Raw genomic sequence first — 19131 nt, forward strand, 5'->3', positions numbered from 1 at the left:
AATATATATATATATATATATATATATATATATATATATATATATATATATATATATATATATATATATATATTAAATCTTATCTTTTAATGTTGAATGTAATTTGAGAAAATGCTTAGAAAGATTTCTTCATTTCTAGACCATGGAATCTGTATGAAAAATAGTCTACTAGATTAGTTCCTAATAAACCTACCGCGTGTATGGCGATTTAATGAAATCCAAAAGACATAAGCTCACATACATACATTATTCTTGCATAAACCAATAAATGAAAAGATAGCCCCTACCGAAAATCCCAAGTTTAGTGTTCATGTTCTTTCTTTGGCTATCTAATTTGTCCTATAGAATACTTAATTCTAAAAACACAGCGTTAATATGTTTAAAATATAAAAGTTCAGTCAACCGGAGAATGGCCACCCATATGGTCTTGGTGACAATTTTATATATTGATAACAGGGAATTAAAATCCCCATCCAAATACAAGTGATCAAGCATGACTTTACATGACTATCTACGTTCAACCCTTCGCAGATTTGCAAACGACACCGCCGCCTTCACATCAACCCAATCTGTGAAGCTATCATAAAAGTGAAAAAATGAACATCTCCCACGACGGCTGACAAGTAAAGTGCCACATGCTATCCAAAATCCAGTAACAAAACCACTGGCCCCACAAATATAGAACCATATTTCAAGTTCATCTATCTCTTCCCCATCACCCTCACTTTTACCAACGACCGATTGTACTTCTGATTCTTCATTTCCTGGGCATTTTTTGGTAAGTGGGGGTCCACATAGTCGCGGGTTTCCGTTGTATCTTGACGGTTCAAAAGACTGCAGTTGAGTGCCGGATGGAATTCTCCCTGACAAGCTATTGTATGATACGTTTAGATAACTTAATGAAGTCAAACAAGACATACTTGATGGCATCTCTCCTGACAAGTTGTTTCTAGATAAATCCAAAGTTTCAAGCTGTCGCATTTGACCAATTTTTTTCGGAATCTCTCCATGTAGAGCATTCTTTGACAAGTTGAGTACACACAGTCCATAAAGATTGGTAACTTCATATGGGATTTTTCCTGTTAAGTTGTTGCTTGACAAGTTAATGCTCTTCAACAATCCCAGATTACGGGTGAATTCACGTAAATGCATGTCCTTTCCACTTGATCATTGCACGGTCAACATACTCATCATAAAGTTCGTCATAAATACCACCTTCAGAATAAAACCATTGAAATGAATAGGAATGTACGTTTTTTGTCGGTAAGGATCCTTCTTGAGCAATGCTTGTAAGATTATCGAAACACGAGGGGATAGTTCCATGGAGATGATTCAGTGACAAGTCTAGGAACTGAAGATTTGGTAATTGACATAATTGCAAGGGGATGGTTCCGAAGAAGTTGTTTGATCCTAGGAAAAGAAAATACAACCCTGATAAGTTTTCCCCAATCCAAGCAGGCACTTTACCAGTAAACTTGTTGAATCCCAAATTCAATGATTTTAAGCCCGTGCAATTCTTTAAAGACAATGGTAACTCTTCAGAGAAATTGTTCTGCTATAAATTCAATGTCTCAAGTTTAATCAGAGATCCAACAGAGGTAGGAAGCCTTCCAGATAGATTGTTGTGTTCTAGAATAAGAACTTTTAGTTCTTTAAAATGCCACAAACAATCTGGTAGTCGTCCGCTTAACAAGTTATAGGATAGGTCAAGACTCACTAAAAGCCCATGGACAACTTGGCATAAGAAAGAGATTCCTCCATGTAATTTGTTTCTGGAAAGATTTAATAATGCCACGGTGGAAGACACATCAGTTATTTGACCATAAAAATTGTTGGAACTCAAATCTATCACTGAATTGTTGTCAAATTTTGTTGATAAATCTGGTAGGTTCCCGCTGATGTTGTTGAAAGAGAGATTCATATATCTTAATTGAGAAGGCCACTTATCCCAAAAATCCAGAGGAATAGTGTCTGAAATTCCATTATTGGCAATATTAAGATACTGAAGACTGTTTAGTGTTTGAGTCCATTTAAGAAAGCGAGGCCCAAGATTACACGAACTCATAAAAAGATAGGTAAGATTTTTCAGTGTTTGGATCTCATCGGACGGTGAACCTGTAAATTGGGTATGAGAGGTATCCAAGTATTGTAATGCAAGCGATGTGCATCCAGACAAGTTTTTCAGAAAAACAGGAAATTCAACCACTGCAGAGTTGTTATAGAAGTACAAACTTTTCAAGCTACAGAGGCTACCAAGATATTTTGGAATCCCATCTAACATGTTTATAGCGAGACCAAGACGGAGAAGGCTATTGCTGGTTAACGGAAACAGCCAATGATACATTGATGAGTTGAGACGGTTGTTTCCGAGATAAAGGTAAAGAATAGATGAAGAAGAATTGAGATGTGAAGAATATGGATACATGACTTGTGACAGCTCACATCCTATTAAACTTAAAACTGATAGTTTCCGGAGGCTCAAAATTACATCCACCCAATGATTTTTTTTGGCTAGGGAAATCCCATCCATAACAAGTTGTTGCAAATGAGATAGATGAGACAGCCACTCTAGGTTCTCAACTCTACATCTTCCAACAGATTGAAGGATAAGCCATTGCAAATTGGTGAGGTTTCCCAATTCTGGAGGAATGGTTCCAGAAAGAGAGTTATGAGAAAGGCCAAGAACCCTTAATTCTGTCAAGGAGCCAATGGACCTGGGAATGGTTCCACTAAGATAATTGTTGCCAGGTTTGAGGTACCTTAATTTGGTCAGGGAACCAATTGACCAGGGAATGGTTCCATGAAGAGAGTTATTAATAAGGTCAAGGTACCTTAATTCGGTCATGGAACCAATGAAGGTGGGAATAACTCCATGAAAAGAATTTGAGTGAAGATCAAGATGAGTCAAGTAGCTTAAGTTAAGCAAAGCATCGCTAATCTCACCTTTAAGGCCACCAGAGCTAATACTTAGCACAATGACACGACCTGTTTGGTTGTTGCATGTGACTCCTCTCCATTTACAGCAATCTTCTTCTTCTTCAACTCTCCATGTAGAGAGAGTTTCATAGGGGTCTTGGAGGTGAGCTTTGAAATCAAGAAGAGCATGTCTCTCCTTATCCAAACACTTCTTCACGACACCATTATCATCTCCTCCTCCCGTTGCTACCAATGGGTTGGCAGTTGTAGTCTCAAGGCATATCAAGAGAAATGAGAAAACTATAAAAACACAAGGATTCATTATGTTAAAGCAAATCTTGGGGATTTTTTGATTCTATTGAAGCATATATGAACTGCCCCTCATGAGGGTTTATATAGTCTCGATTGAGAAGATGAAGGACTCAAGTGAACAGCCTCAAATTGATGGATGGCCTATTTGTGTGGGGCATACAATACTTAATTTCTATGGAATTTAAGCAAAACCACAAGACAAATTAAAGATGATGAATTGAATTATAGTATATATATATTATATTATTTGCGTCTAAGAATTTAATGACTATGAAATTAACTTTTCTCACTTAAATTAATTAATTTGTGAACTTGTTAGACCGTCTCCAACCATAACACAAATTTTGGAGTAACTCCATTTTTAGTGCAAAAGAAGTGGAGTTGGTGAAGAGTATTACTCCATTTTTGGATTTGGAAAGTGTTGAGTTGGAGCATTTTAACTTGAAAAATGGTGTTGGTTTAGAGATGCCCTTAAAAATAAGCGAAGTTGGTCCACTTTGGTTTGAGACATCCTCTTTTACGTTGTTAAAAATGCATATGTTTGTTAAAAGAGCTACAATAGTAGCAACATTAAAAAAGGGTAAGAAATCCACTGATTATTATAACTTCAAAAACAATTGAATGTATTCTTTTCATTGACCATCTCTACCAAAAAACAAATAACATTTTTACTAACTCAATAAGTTAATGAGTGGACAATCACACTTTCTGGACCTCCTTAGCTTTAGCACTATGTTAAACAAATTATTTTTTTCACACACAAAACAATATATAAAATAGCGACCAGAACTAATATCATACATTGTTATATATATATATATATATATATATATATATATATATATATATATATATATATATATAGTTCTAAAATGCAACCATAAAAAATATCCGACCATATTTTTATTGTTGCAGACTATGAACATCCCATAATTTATTTCGTAGAAAAGTATGAAATCTCGATTAATAATGCAAACAGAATGCTATGTTGATTCAACAATGTAATAATGAGAGCAACAAGACATTTAATTAACTGTAGTTGCTGGCCCAAAGTGAGAAGAAACCCTCTAGACAGACAGGGACGACGCAACAACTTTTTCTATATCTTTTAAAAAATCTTCCTTCTCAATAACCACATCTTATACTAATTTCTAGGAGAAAAATCAAGTAAAACAGCTAGATTCTAAAGGGTGTTTGGGATTTCTTGTTTAACTCAAGAAACATTTTTTTGGTAAAAGTACTTATTACTTTATGTAGTAATAAAAATGTTTCTAACAAAATGTTCGGTTTAACTTATGTGGTAACATATGGCATTAATCTTACTCTAATAAATAAAGATTTTTTTTGTCACATGTTATATTCTTATTCATTTTGACAAATGTTATTTTGTGGGTATTTTGAATTATTTTTTTTTCCATATGTTATTTTATGAGTTTTCTGTTTTATTAAATTTACATAATATTGTAATATAATAATTGCAATAAATGTAGTAATAAATTGATATCAATTTCATTAATAAACTTACCTTTTAATTTCAAAATTTTCAAATTAAAATTCATTAGTTTTTTTTATTTAAATTATTTGTTTAAATTTAAAAGATAAAAAACATTTCAATTATAATAATTTATTGTTTTTTTATTTTCTTCAAAATTCAAAGTTCTGAAATATTTTAACATTTATACTTATTTTTTTTAATTTAGCTCATGTAATACATGGGTTTCAAAACTAGTATACAACTTAATAAATCATTGTAAAAAAAATTGTTTGAATTAACTTATAGTGGTTTTATAATTATTTTTAGTGATAAGGTCATAAGAACTTTTCAAATGTGGAGGATGACTTTTAAACTTGTTTTCATAATTATTTTTCTATTTTCCAAAACAACACTTTTTTAAGCTTGTAGACTTTTAGAAAAACTAAAACTCAATCCCAAACAGGCATCCTCTTTGACCGGAAGGTGTGGGATGGACTCTTCCCTCACTTTTGGTGGGTCATACCCTTCTTTCCCTCACTTTCCTTTCCCTCACCTAAAAGCCAAAGAATGGGTGGGAAGCTCTTCCCTCACTTTTTTTTAATATATTTCATAAATATATTATACTCATTTTGTAGGGAATTACAAACCATAAATTTTGATATATTTTTTATATTTTTATAGTAGGTATATAATTTTATAAATATTAAAAAAGATAAAAAGAAAAAAAAAAGTTGACCAATTGCGTGAGGAGAGAGAGTGCGACACCCCCTCCCCCCCACCTCTTTTCCCACGTTTCTTTCCCTCACCCACGGAGTGGTGTGCAGGAGTGAGGGAAGCTTCCCTCACCTCTTTCCCACACCCACTCCGTCTAGCCTTAGAGCTAACTGAACATAGTCATGAAACCTATAAGAGTTGTACTACGGAATACATAAAATAAATCAAAGTAAGAGTCTCACATAGCATAATTAACCAATGAACACATGTAATTCTTCATGAATTAAGTGGCCTCTCATTTTACAAAGAAAGAAGCATAAAGTTTGAGAAAGATGGTACCAGAACCTCGAGAAGCGATTTTTAGTGCTGATTTCTCTTTTGGCTGCTACTGCTTCTGTTTCTCCTTCACAATCACTGACGCCTCTGTAGCCGAAATTCATTGTTGATTTTCATCTTCCAATTCTCAAACAAGAAGCGGCAGAGCCGGCCCACAAACAGTGTAACCTGGGCTGTTAGGTAACCTCTATGAAGGCAAGCCGTACATATACTCATGTACAACAAGAAAACTAATGGGGACCTCTCAGGGCCGGTCCTGACGGTGGGCAACCCGGGCGATCGCCCAGGGCCCACGACTCTTAGGGGCCCAAGATTTCTGAAATATATATATATATATATATATATATATATATATATATATATATATATATATATATATATATATATATATATATATATATATATATAATAAATTGATGTATATGTCTTCTAAGGGCCCAATTACCAAATTAACTGAACTTTAGGCCAATGAAATAACCTCTTTTATCCAGACTCTGGAACGCGTTTTGAAGTAACGTTAAGCAAATACTGTCGTTTAGGGTGTCTTTCAGGAATCTACATCTGGTGGGAACCAATTAATCAAATCGACACCTCGTGAATCCTACTCGTTGCCTCGTGAATCCTAAACAAAATAATGATTCATAATCAATTATGTCGCATGATTTCTTCCCTTCTCATAGCCTCTTACCAGCCTTCATCAGATTATAAACAGTTATGTCGAGTGAATGCAAATTTGCAAAGCACCCGACGAATGAGATAAAAACCATAAGGTTGGCCATAATTTTTTTTGTTTGTTTTTTTTCCTTAGATTCTTTTGTTTTTCAACTAGTATTAGTTTCTGATTTGATTTCTTATTCATGTTTCTTATATTTTATTATTATTTATTTAATTTTTTTATTTTGTTTGTGCATCTGTGTCTCAGATTGCTGGAAACTGAACTGTCAATTATTTCTAGCTTTTACCTACGTTTCATTTTTTTTACTTAACAATGTAACTATTTTGTTGATATATGATTCAAAACTCAAAAATTTAAATCCAATTTTAATTTTTCTGATGTTTTAGTGTTGTTTATGATTTTATTTTGTATTCACGTTCCTAGTCCTGGTATCTAATCAAATACTGAAAGGTTATAAATATATATATATATATATATATATATATATATATATATATATATATATATATATATATATATATATATATATATATTTTCCTGGTTTGTGATGTTCTCAGATTTCTCAAGACTTGACTTTATATATTCTACCTACATTTTAGATTTTTTACTTAAGAACGTAATATTTTTTGTTGATATATGATTCAGAATTCAAAACTTTAAATCCAGTTCTAATTTTCAGATGTTTGATTGTTTCACTACAAGAAAAAAAGCCTTTTACGACGCGCAAAATACGACGTTCATTGATCTATGTTACGCAAAGGAGAGTGACATTAGAAAAATGTCATCTCTTCAAAAAAATTTAGGATAGAAGACACGCATTATTGCGCGCCCTTAAATTAGTGTCTAAAAAAAACACGGAGGGCACCTATAATAAAATGCGCGTCGTCTAAGGATGTCGCTTTATATTTTTTAATGGAACGCGCGTTCCATCCTTTAATAGTGGGGGAAAGGGGGAAATGAAATTCTGAAAAAATTAAAAACCTGCCAAGCTCTCCTCTACCTTCTTTCAATCGTTCTTCTCTCTCTCTCTCTCTCTCTCAATCAAATACCAAAAATCGACTATTGTTGGAACTAGGGTTCCGGTTCTTAGTGAAATCGAAGGTTTTTTGGTCACCAGGCCATGAAATTGATCAAAGAGGTACAGTTTTTGGAACCATGACTATTGTTGGAACTACGGTTTCAGTTCAAAAACCCTTCATCTACTTCCCTCGATCTTCAGTTCCTCAAGTACTTTCTTAGCCTCTCAATCAATAGAAGAGTTGTATTACAACTACAAATTTAGAGTGATTTCCATATCAAGTAGAACAATAGCTCCATTAAAGTCAAGGTCTCGAAACTCCATGGTCAATCACCATCGTTGGTTACTAACACCACCATTTGTATAAAAACCCTAGAACCACCAGGCCACCCTTTTCCTCCATCCATGTCCCTCCTTTCTGTCTATCTCTAACAGACCACTGCAACATCACATTCACTTCTCCTGGCATGCGACTGCGACTCCCAAAAGATTTAGTGTTATGCTCGATGCTTCTCAACAAAATCGATCGAGGTGTCGGCGCTCCTATCTCATAGAGATTTAGGGATTTCTTGGTTCAAGGTATCGAATCTCAGACATCAACGACTTTTTTTGATGACCCGGTCAGATAAAGACGTTTGATGAACTAAATTTGTGTATCTGACTCGGAAAGCTTAATCTAATCGGGTAAGATGGAAAAAATCGACTGACTGAGAAAGGAGGAAGAAAGGGAGAAGGGTTTCCAATTATACCCTTGCCCTACCAAAGGAAGAAATCAGTGACTCCATCGTTTCTTCTCCTACTTCAACGCCAATTTTCTTCTCCCGCAACAACCAATCGTCGACGATCCTCTTCTCATCTGTTCCAATTTTTTGAAGTCTCCTTCCCCTTCTCATCAGGTACGCTTCTTCCTTTTTCATCTTCTCATCAGGTCCGATTTTTTGATAATATATAGGTTTTGATTTATGATTTTTTTGTTGAACATGTATGGTTCTTCATTGAATTCTGAAAATTTCTCAAAGAATTTAGGCCCTGTGTTCAATTTCATCATATTTCTTTTGTTTTAGACTTGTGCTCAATTTCAAGGAGGGAGAGAAACCTGCGATATTTGTTGCTCTTATTTTCTTGATTTGCACTTAGGAACCATTGGTGTTACCAGATAGCAGGTTACCATGTTCTGTTGTTAAACTTTTCACCATTCCTAATGAATTAAAGAATACTAAGAATAAATGACAGTATCCGTAAGGTCGGGGTGTCACATATAAAATATCAGGATATGAAAGTCACATAACTTATTCTCTCTGCAATAAATGAAAAAGCACCAGTCAAATATATATATATATATAAGAATCAGTATAGAATATTAATGCGGGAGTGTTTGTAGTTTTTTGGGTGTGCATATCTTGGACCATTTGGGCATTTCTACCACTTATTGTTGGATAAGTTGTTCAAGGGCAAAAAAGACACGACAACAGTTGCCAAAAAGGTATCCTAAGAACCTTTGATAATAAGGTTAACAATGGAAATTTACAATCTTACAACTGAATTATATGACACCTAATTCGCGATTTGATCTATATATTTGTAGGTGTTGCTTGAACAAGTGACATCTTCTCCATGGAACAACTTGATTTTTATGCTTTACTATGGGCTTGTTATCGAGGGTAAGGTCTTTTTGGTTCCTTGTTTGAATAAATATGTTGACTATAATTATTTTAGTAGATAAACGATTATGAATTGGTTTAATGCTAATGGGGGTGTTTGGATGTATGATTTGAAAGTTATTATTTTGTTTTGAAAAATAACAAAATCATGAGTAATGATAGAAATAAGTTTTTCTATATAATCTGTAAATAAGTTTTCTTGCATTTAACCTTTTTAAAGTTGATATCATTTTTCAACTTTAAAGTCATATAATAATTTATGGTCATGTATATATATGCAGGAAGATCATGGATCCAAGTGACATCTAAAATCAAGAAGGAATACCCCACAGTACAATACGCAGCTGCCATGGCTTTGCCACCTTTATCTATTCGAGGTGATTTGGGAGTTGTTTCTACTGCTGGAGTTAGATATGCATATCCACTCCTAAAATCATTTGCAAAAATGGGACCTCAAGGTGTTCTTGGTGCCACAAAGCTTTTACGCCCTTTTTCAGAAATAGTTGATTCATTGGGACTCAAAGATCCTTTCATTAGAAATTGGGTGGATCTTTTGTCTTTCTTACTTGCTGGAGTGAAATCCGATGGTGTTCTTTCAGCAGAAATGGTACATAATCATATCATACATTAAAAAGTTTCTTTTAAGGTAGTTTTACTTTTTGGTATGATGGAATTGAGGAAGGAATGGAATGGGCTATTCCATTACCACATGTCCTCATCCATTCCATTCCAACCAAACAGAATCCATTCTATTCCTTCATATTTTATAGTTCTCTAAATGTCTAATCTTTTGCCTGTATATATATCCACATATTTGCAGATTTATATGTTTGCAGAATGGTATAAACCAGGTTGTAGTTTAGAATACCCTGTTGGTGGAACTGGAGCACTTGTTGAGGCTCTTGTTCTCAGATTTTCCTTCTGATAAACTTCCAAAAATGTCAGAACCTTCACAACTTATGACAGAAAATACACGTTCTGATCTTTATGTTGCACTCCCTGTTCTCAGTCAAGGAAAGAAATGGGTCTTACTATACAGGTAAAATTTCATCTTCATCATATTTTCAGTTTCACATTATTCTTGAATCTTGATATATCATTATCTTTTTTATATGTTAGTACATGGAGGCATGGCATATCTCTTTCAACCTTATATAGAAGAAGCAATCTTTGCCCTGGGTTAAGTCTACTGGTAATGTCTTGTCTTCAGTAACTATGCAAAATGTCAACTTTACCCTTTAACTGAAACTTGATTAAACATTTTCAGGTTGTTGGAGATCGTAAAGGTGCAGTGTTTGGTGGTTTAGTTGAGGCACCTTTGAAACCATCAACAAAGAAAAGATACCAGGTTTGTAATTGTTTAATTAAGTTCGTTTCTCTATATGTTGACAAAAGACTTTTCTACCCTTTTTCACTATGATGAGTAAATACTATACAGGGATCGAATGATACATTTGTGTTTACAAATACACCAGGGCGTCCTGTTATATATCGCCCCACAGGTACTGCATTTTCTTGATAATATATAAAAAAATCTTTTATAATTTTAATATTTATTTGGGATTTATTATGTTAATTGTGCATTTATTAGGGGTGAATCGATATTTTACTCTTTGTTCAACTGAGTATTTAGCGCTTGGTGGGGGAAATCATTTTGCATTGTATCTCGATAGTGACTTGTAAGAGTGTTGCACTTGCATCATTCTTATTTTTCTTTTTGAGGGATAATATGGTAATTTGGCAATTTGCATATTTTTTCCCCAGATTGAATGGGTCAAGTTTGGCCTCAGAAACTTATGGTAACTCTTGTTTGTCACACACCCAAGAATTTGAAGTGAAGGAAATTGAGGTGCTTTCTCTCACTTATTTTTGCAAAAATTACATTTTTGGTCCTCGAGTATGGCTGATTTTGTTCAATTTGGGTCCTACAAAATTCTCTTGCAAATTTGATCGTTATTTGAGGTTTTTGTAACGTTTTTACTCTTCGTTCCAAGTAAAATGAGTTGGGACTAAAATTGAAAAGATCAGCAATACTCAGGGACCAAAAATGGTCATCTTACTTAGAACAAGGACTGAAACTCTACAAGAAATTTCAAAGGACCAAAATTGTAAGAGAATTTTTGGGGACCCAAATTGTAAGAGAATTTTTGGTGTACCTTTTAACTTTTATGGATGACCTATATAATAGTGATAACTATAATTAAACAAAGTAGCATCCACTTCTCAGGTTTATACTGCCCCTGATTCTGCCTGGTATAAAATGCCTAAGTCTACAAGGTGAGCTTTGTGGTTGGACATGCTTTTACATTGGTGTGGCTGCTGTTGCTTTTGGATGCTCTTATTATCACCTCAAACCAAATGATGGTCACCTTGTTTGGGATCGTTTGCCTGTAAGTTATATCATTCCTCATATTTAACAAATTTCAATATATAAATGATTAAATTCTCATGTTTTCTGTACTTTTTTACTAATTTACAATCACAGGGACAACAGATGCAAATGAGGAATCTTCACGATCACATGCCATTCTTCGTTCATAAATCTTGCAGGAAATGAAAGAGGTGCAGATACAACTGATAATGATAAGAAAACAAGGTAAAGGTTGGAATATAGAATGGAATGGAATGGAATGAGTCATTCCATTCCATTTCTTCCCTCTCTATTTTTCTCTCTCTCTCTTTTATTCTAATGATCAAAGTTCTTGTTTTTAATATCAGTTTCCTTGTTCTCTTTTATACTTGATGCACCTTTTATTTGCAGGCTTGGCCTGTGCGTACTCCAAGGCCTGTTGCTTTCAAGCTTGTTGCTGATACCCCTCTTCTTACTGGACAGGTAAGTTTCAAATCTTTTTGTTGTGGATTTCTTATAGTTTCTTTTTGTTGTGGATTTCTTATAGTTTACTTAGCTTCTTAAATCAAAGAGTATAAAGCTTTCCTAATGTGTTCTAATAATTAAGAAAACGGTGTTTTTTTGAAAAATACTGATGGACTTTGCTATTTTGTTGTATGGTGTATTACCTTGGATATAATTTGTTTTTACAGTTTTCTCTTTTTATTTAATTTAAATTTGGATATAAGTTTGTAACACATGGGATTTATGATTGCAGCAAACAATCTTTCTTTTCTTTCTAGACATGATTAAAGGCATGTTTTTGGCTGTAGTTATTGGACCACCTGTTGTGGTTGCCATCATTTTAATAGTACAAGTATTATTCTATCTCTGAGAAATTTCATTTGCCATGTCATCAAAAGCTGCCAGATGGACTATTATCTTTCATGTTTGAGTTGGTTCTCAACTTGTAGAAGAATAACATAAAATATTTTGGCATCTGAGTGTAAAAAATAATATTTGAAATCATAAGTTCCTTAATAATACTTTATTGTGTTACATGTACTTTATTACTTACTCATAATATATAATTCAATCTGATTATTGATTATATATTATGAGTAAGGAGAGCATTCTAAACATTCTGGAAACTTTAAAAGAAGAGGGAAATAGGGTCTTGTTCAATGCTTTAGCTGTGTTTGCTCTAAGGGAGATCAACTTATCACAAGTAAGTTACTGTTTCACCCTTTTATTTAATATTTTTGTGATTGAATGAAAGTCTTAATGAAAGTAATTGACAACCTTTCTCTGTAAATGATGTTGTGATTGTGGGAGAGGTGTTTTGTTTTTCTCTATTGCTAGGTAACCTTCTCAACAACAACATTCTACTTAAGCAGGTGAGTAATCAAGATTAAGGGAGACTTGTAATCATGTTTGACATTCCTTTCCAGTAAGAAAAAGAGTTGTATGATTATTTGTTAGTTTTATAGGAATGTATAACCCATGTTAGCAATGTTTTATTTTTGTTTAACATTTGAATGATTCTTTGTATGACATTACAATTTGTGTAATTTATTTTATTTTTTGAGTATGAAATTTTATTTTATATTATGCAATGGATTGTATTTTTTGTATATGGTATTTTATTTCTATTATGAGAAATTAAATGCAAATTTAATTTAAAAATTAATAAATATATAAATTTATTTTTTTTAAACATTTAAATTTACGATACGCAAAAATGTGTGTCATCTTCATTTATGACATGGCCTTTCTTGACAGGGGCTTTCTTGATACGCAATGCGTGTCATTAACACGCGCGTCGTAAGGTTATGACACGCGAATGCGTGTCATCTTCCTTTATGACAGGGTCTTCCTTGATACGCATTGCGTGTCGTAAACGCGCGTCGTAAATGAGCGTCGTAAATGAGCGTCGTAAATGCGCGTCGTCTATAGACGACGCGCAAAAGCGCGTCGTCTCTCTTTATGACATGGCCTTCCTTGACACGCATTTGCGCGTCGTCTGAGCCTTTTACGACGCGCAATGAGCGTCGTAAAAGGCCTTTTTTCTTGTAGTGTTTGTTTCTGATTTTAATTTGCAGTTGCACCTTAATTTAAATTGAATATGATATTAGGCTTCTATAACTTTGAGACATAAATCATATACCAAAAATCAGATCTAATATTTTCCTATAAATAGATAGTGTTTAACTATTTACAATCTACAATGTTTTCCGAAAAACATTTATCTGGAAGCCAGAAAAGGAAGAAACGAAATTTTTTTGATGCCTTCAATCAAACTTATAAAGGATTTATGCATAGTTTTTTCAAACCATTGATTTTGTCTAGTTTGAATGAAGGAAAACTAATTTGAATTAAAATGATACTAATTTCTCTTTTAGGTAATGTTGTGGTCATATTTATGTTGTGGACTTTGTAACGATGTGTTTATTTTTAAATTAAATTAAATTATTATTCTAAGTGTCTATTTTTTTCTTTTCGCCCTGAGCCCGCAAGATGTTTGGACCGGCCCTGGAACCTCTTTAAGAAAAGCCATGTGTATGTAAAGGCCCACTTTGAATACACTTGATTGTGGGAAGATTTATGTCAAGTAAAGGCCCACTTTGAATACACTTGATTGTGGGAAGACTTATGTCAAGTATGTCCACTTTCATTACGATTTTTGCTAAATATATTTTTATCAACTTAAGTGAATTAATAGCTAATCCATCAATCAGATAATTTTTGTTACTGCTTTAGTTTTTTATTTAAATATTAAGAGTTCGGAACTTCATTTAATGGTTTATATGGATACACTTTTTCTTGTACTAACGATTTTTTTGCTTTTATAATTGAGTAAATACCTTAAACGTCTTGTAAGTATGTTAATTTGAGTATAAACTCATACATTGACCAAATGGCTCAGTGATATCCGGTGTTGTCTTCTCTCCTTGAGGTCGATGGTTCAAGTCCCTTGAGAGATAAAATAAAATAAAATAAATAAAAAAATTGAATATTGGTAGTGTTTTTTTTTTATTATTTTTCATTCTATGGGTTTAACCATACTGTTTTGATTAATTTTCTTCTATAGCAACGAAGTCATTTTTGGGGCTAAAATCGAGAGAAATCTAATAGTTAATTGTTGAAGATCATATCCAACAGACATGCAACAAAACCGAAAAATAATATTGAGAATTATATGTCGATTAGTTACAAATAATAAATTAAATTATTATTAATACAAATACCGAGTTTCGTCCTCGAAGCAAAGATCGATTCGTCGCGATTAGATCTGGTTTTAAAGGGAAGAAGTAGAATGTCCCGTTATAGAACAAAATTAACAGACATAACAATAAAGTAAAACCAATCTCATAGTAAAGACTAGTAAACGACTGCACGGAAGAACCAAGTCTTTAAACCATCCCCGTAGTTGCAAATCTCACCATAAACACCCAAGATTTGATGCAGATTATTATTCGTTCCAACATCTATGGAATGAGGAATAAATGCAAAGCGATTACTCGTAAAATGTAACACCCTGATTCCCGAGTATCAATTTGTGGTTATTATTTCTCATGATTTCAAGGTCTACTCGACGAGTTAGTTGCCTGACTCGCCGAATAGCAACGAGTTGATCCACGTGTTTAAGTGACCTACTCGCCGAGTCCAAGAAGGGACTCAACGAGTAGGAGCTGGAGGATGAAACCCTAATTCTGGGGTTTTGCACCCTATTTAAAGGTCCTTAACTTTCCTTCCCAGCCTCCCTTGTTACCTTCACATCTAGAGAAACCCTAATAGCTAGCTAGTCTCTATTCTTGAGTGTGTGAGACCAAAAGAGAGTGTATTGGAGCATTTCTTGAAGAGTTGAGAGCTTGGGACAAGAAAGAGCTTGTAGATCTAGCCTTTCCAGTATTGTGGCATCAAGATTAAGGTATAAAGCTACCACCTGTACTTTTCATTGCTTAGATCTCCCTTTTGTGGAAGAAAATGATCATTTCTAGGGCAAGATAGAGTCATTTTCGGGTTTGAGCTTGTCACAAGGGCAAAGTTTCAAATCTTGACTCCCCTAGGCTTTGTGGACAGAAAGCCTCAAGCTTTATGAAGCTTTGACCTTCCTTCATGTCCAAAACCTTCTCCTAATGCTAGTTATAAGTGTTTTAGTTCCATAGAGCCTTGCATGCACGTAAAGTTAGCAACTTTACGTAATAACAACACCCTAGGAGCCTAGATCTACAGTTTGGAGCCTTGATTTCATGAAGAAGCTTTTATATAGATGAAGGACTGAATGGACTTGGCGAGTTGCATGGTCAACTCGGCGAGTCCAATGAAGATTGTCGTGGACTCGGCGAGTCAGATGAGTGACTCGGTGAGTCGGCTAGGGTTTTCCCAACCTTTGGACATGTATGAACAAGGCAAGTTGCAAGGGAGACTCGACGAGTCGGCCAAGGAGTTTACGACCATAAACCTTGGGAACTCGACGAGTTACTCTAGTGACTCGGCAAGTTGGCGAGTTATGCAAGGAACTCGGCGAGTAACTAAGGGTACTCGACGAGTTGAGGTCAACATGAACTATTGACCTTGACCGTTAACTTTGACTTTGACCAAGGTTGACCAGTTTGACTTTTGAGGATAATTGGTAAGCAGGTATTTATGAAATGGATCATTGATGGTTATAGGTGTTGGAGTTTGGGGAAGTGTTTCGGGAGCGTGATTTTGTGGTTCAGTCTGGCATTGTAAGGTAAGTTATCCTCACTATATCAATAGGATCTAAGGCACCAAGGTCGACCCTTTATCGGATTTGTATCTGGGTATTTGCTCGATATGTTTATTGATCTGCTAGATCTGCATCCTGGTAGATAAGATGGTATTATATTAGGGGCTTGGTTTAGGTTGGTATCCTGGTATATAGGATGATGTTATGGTAGTGACCGGTTAGGTCGGTATCATGGTTATAGGATGGTTACTGTGTTAGTGATTTGTTAGATTAGTATGATTATCTGTTATATACATGCCAACATATAATATTTATGTACACATGATTGTTTGATTAGTATGGGGGATGGGTTGAGGCGGGTACTGCTTCGTGATGTAGGCTAAAATACCTAGGGCGGACTGGATAGACTGCAGGCCCAGGAGGGCACCTAGTCAGGCCGCAGGCTCGACGAGCGGTCCGGGTAGGCTGAAGGCCCCGAGAGGGCGGTCCAGACGTGCTTGTAGCACCTAGTTCTTGGTACGTACTATGTTATTAAATCTTTATTTATTTTGCATTTTTGGTCTTGGACTCGGCGAGTTGAAGGACCAACTCGCCGAGTAGAAGCGGGATGAGGCGCGGAGTTTAAGTCATGGACTCGCCGAGTCGGGTCCCGGACTCGGCGAGTAGCTGCTATTTGGACTAAAACCCTAATCCAGGGGTTTGCACTCTATATAAGTAGCCTTATGCAACCTCCATTCCCCCTTTATGCTCCCAAAGACTTCTCATAGCAAACCCTAGCCGTTCTTGAGAAAATCTAAGGCTTTTGAGTGATTCTTGTGAGTTTTGACCTCAAGGAAGAAGGAAGAGCATAGAAGGACCAAGAGGAGACTAAAGGATTCGAGTTTGGTTCATCATTTGCAGTCTACAGAAGGTATAAATTATGAACCTTGCTCATTCTTTTGTTAGATCCCTCTTTAAGGTGATTTAGGGCTTTTATAAGCCATTTTGGTGGCCAACCATGTTTGCAAACATGGTTGGGGGTTTGAGCTTCTGGATCATGTCATTATTGGAGTCACAAGACAGATTTGGGTTGCTTTTGCACCCAAGGAAGGCCCCATGCAACAAAGGGACCATTTTAGAGCCTTTTAAGCTCAAAAGTCCCATGCATGCACATAAAGTTTGTAACTTTACGTGCTAGATCGAGTTTAGGGGGTTGGATCTATCTTTTGGACAAGTGGTGTACATCAGAAATCGATGTTTTAAGGAGGGGATGTGACAAACTCGACGAGTCCATTCTTGGACTCGGCGAGTCCAAGAGGTCTGTCCCATATCAGTGAAGGTCAAAAGGACCAGTTGAGTGTGGAAAGGTTTTAGGGAGTCCCGGGGAGTGACCCAATGTTTTGGACTACGCAAATTGTTCTGGAAATTCATGGTAATCGGCGAGTCCAATGCAATCTCCTTAGAACTTGGTGAGTTGTTCATCAACTCGACGAGTTGAGGACGGATCTGGTTCATCAGATGAAGGCCAACTCAACGAGTTGTTCATCAACTCGGCGAGTCAGATGAGTTTTCATGGGGCGTTCAGATGAGAGAAGAACTCGTCGAGTTGACGACCCAACTCGACGAGTAGGGTCGCAGATGTGGACGAGTAGAAAGTGAGGGACTCGGTGAGTTGTTGTCCCAACTCGGCGAGTCGGGTCAACTGGAAGTTGACTTTGACTTTGACTTGACTTGGTTGGGGGTAAAATGGTCATTTTACCCTAAGAGTATAGAAATTAGTTTCTAACCGAGTATTTGTGGGGTTTGTAGCCGGAGGATTTCCGGAGCAGCAGCGGACGGAGGTTTCCTGCACTAATTATCAGCAGCTACCTGTATGAGGTGAGTTACCTTCTAATAGGGGTGGGTCTAAGGCCATAATGTCGACCCACCAATGAGGAGTATTTAGAAGATGATTGTCTTTGTGATAATTATCTTGGTCTGGTATGTGCTTGGTTATGAGTTAGATCTTTATGATATGTTACGTGCATGATAGGGATAATGGTCCTTAGGACCAAGGGGTAGATCAGTACCCGGATATGCCAGACTGTATGCTTATATCTTGTTATTGAATGCTAGTGTTAACGGGTGGAATAGTCCCCAGTTACCGGTTGAAAGATACCGATGATGATTACCGGTTGAAAGATACCGATGACGATTACCGGTTGAAAGATACCGATGATGATTACCGGTTGAAAGATACCGATGGTATTGTATGGTATGTGGTATGATGGGGGAACTCACTAAGCTTTGTGCTTACAGTTATAGTTTTTGGTTTCAGGTACCTCTTCGTCTAAGGGGAAAGAGCCGGCGGCATAGCATGGCATCACACACACATCTGATTTTCCGCACGACGATTTCTGGGATTGTACTCTAATATGATATTTGTTTATGTTGTGGGTTTCAAACATGATACTTGATTTTATGAGATGACGTGTTTATACAATATTTTCTAGTGAATGTTTTATGAGTTAATTAATTAAAAATGAAATTTTTGGACTTGAATTTTTGGGATGTTACAGTGCCGAGGCTCGGAGAGTGGGCCAGATAGACTGAAGGCCTGGTGCGGGCAGTCTAGTAAACTCAGTGAGTGTACCAAGTGGACTGAATGCCCGGTGCGGGTGGACCAGTCACACTGTAGACTCGTGATTAATAGTTGTTATGTTACTTATATGTTTATATGATATTGTTGTCTATCTGGCGTTGGTATTTTGGGGGTAACTCACTAAGCTTTCGGGCTTACAGTTTCAGTTTATTGTTTCAGGTTCAGCGGATAGTCGTGGGAAGGCGAAGGCATGATTGTACACTTCCTCAATTGACGATTATGATTTCTGGGAACTCTGATGTTTAACCTATTTTGAAAACAAACTGTATTAATTGAATTGCTTTAAACGATTTAAATAGTTTTAAATTGGATCGAATTTTATGGATGTTACAAGTTTGTATCAGAGCCTTGGTTTGAGTGA

At 35.6% G+C, this 19131-nt stretch overlaps 2 protein-coding genes and 2 long non-coding RNA genes across 4 annotated transcripts; 3 read left to right on the forward strand and 1 right to left on the reverse strand.

Moving 5' to 3' along the window:
* Positions 1-278: 278 nt before the first annotated feature.
* On the reverse strand, positions 279-3274 carry LOC111890139 (receptor-like protein EIX1). The gene is made up of 4 exons (XM_042896105.2): positions 1557-3274; positions 1468-1474; positions 1253-1351; positions 279-1167 (listed from the first exon to the last, which is right to left on the reverse strand). Exons 1-4 carry the CDS (start codon positions 3236-3238, stop codon positions 508-510), a joined length of 2448 nt encoding a protein of 815 aa, XP_042752039.1. The 5' UTR covers positions 3239-3274; the 3' UTR covers positions 279-507.
* Positions 3275-7583: 4309 nt separating this feature from the next.
* Positions 7584-10609, forward strand: LOC122197571 (uncharacterized). The gene is made up of 8 exons (XM_052764942.1): positions 7584-7655; positions 8828-8929; positions 9032-9107; positions 9389-9714; positions 9928-10146; positions 10227-10299; positions 10375-10455; positions 10546-10609. The coding sequence occupies exons 1-5, from the start codon at positions 7584-7586 to the stop codon at positions 10030-10032; spliced, it is 681 nt and encodes a 226-aa protein (XP_052620902.1). The 3' UTR covers positions 10033-10146; positions 10227-10299; positions 10375-10455; positions 10546-10609.
* Positions 10610-11315: 706 nt separating this feature from the next.
* On the forward strand, positions 11316-12305 carry LOC128126611 (uncharacterized). The gene is made up of 3 exons (XR_008224582.1): positions 11316-11497; positions 11602-11703; positions 11869-12305. It is a non-coding gene; the product is annotated as an uncharacterized LOC128126611 (long non-coding RNA).
* A 164-nt stretch (positions 12306-12469) lies between these two features.
* LOC128126612 (uncharacterized) lies at positions 12470-13032 on the forward strand. Its single transcript, XR_008224583.1, has 2 exons — positions 12470-12664; positions 12834-13032. It is a non-coding gene; the product is annotated as an uncharacterized LOC128126612 (long non-coding RNA).
* Positions 13033-19131: the final 6099 nt, after the last annotated feature.

The sequence above is a fragment of the Lactuca sativa genome, chromosome 6 (assembly GCF_002870075.4).
Source record: "Lactuca sativa cultivar Salinas chromosome 6, Lsat_Salinas_v11, whole genome shotgun sequence".
Lineage (NCBI taxonomy): Eukaryota > Viridiplantae > Streptophyta > Magnoliopsida > Asterales > Asteraceae > Lactuca > Lactuca sativa.

What these genes read in the sequence shown, in the direction of transcription:
- LOC111890139 (XM_042896105.2), bottom strand. Translation starts at nt 3,238, where the DNA reads ATGAATCCTTGTGTTTTTATAGTTTTCTCATTTCTCTTGATATGCCTT. An exon ending in GATCCTTACCGACAAAAAAC is followed by an intron (nt 1,168 to 1,252) that starts GTACATTCCTAT and finishes ACCGTGCAATGA; the next exon opens with TCAAGTGGAAAGGACATGCA.
- LOC122197571 (XM_052764942.1), top strand. Translation starts at nt 7,584, where the DNA reads ATGACTATTGTTGGAACTACGGTTTCAGTTCAAAAACCCTTCATCTAC. An exon ending in CTATGGGCTTGTTATCGAGG is followed by an intron (nt 9,108 to 9,388) that starts GTAAGGTCTTTT and finishes ATATATATGCAG; the next exon opens with GAAGATCATGGATCCAAGTG. An exon ending in GTGTTCTTTCAGCAGAAATG is followed by an intron (nt 9,715 to 9,927) that starts GTACATAATCAT and finishes ACATATTTGCAG; the next exon opens with ATTTATATGTTTGCAGAATG.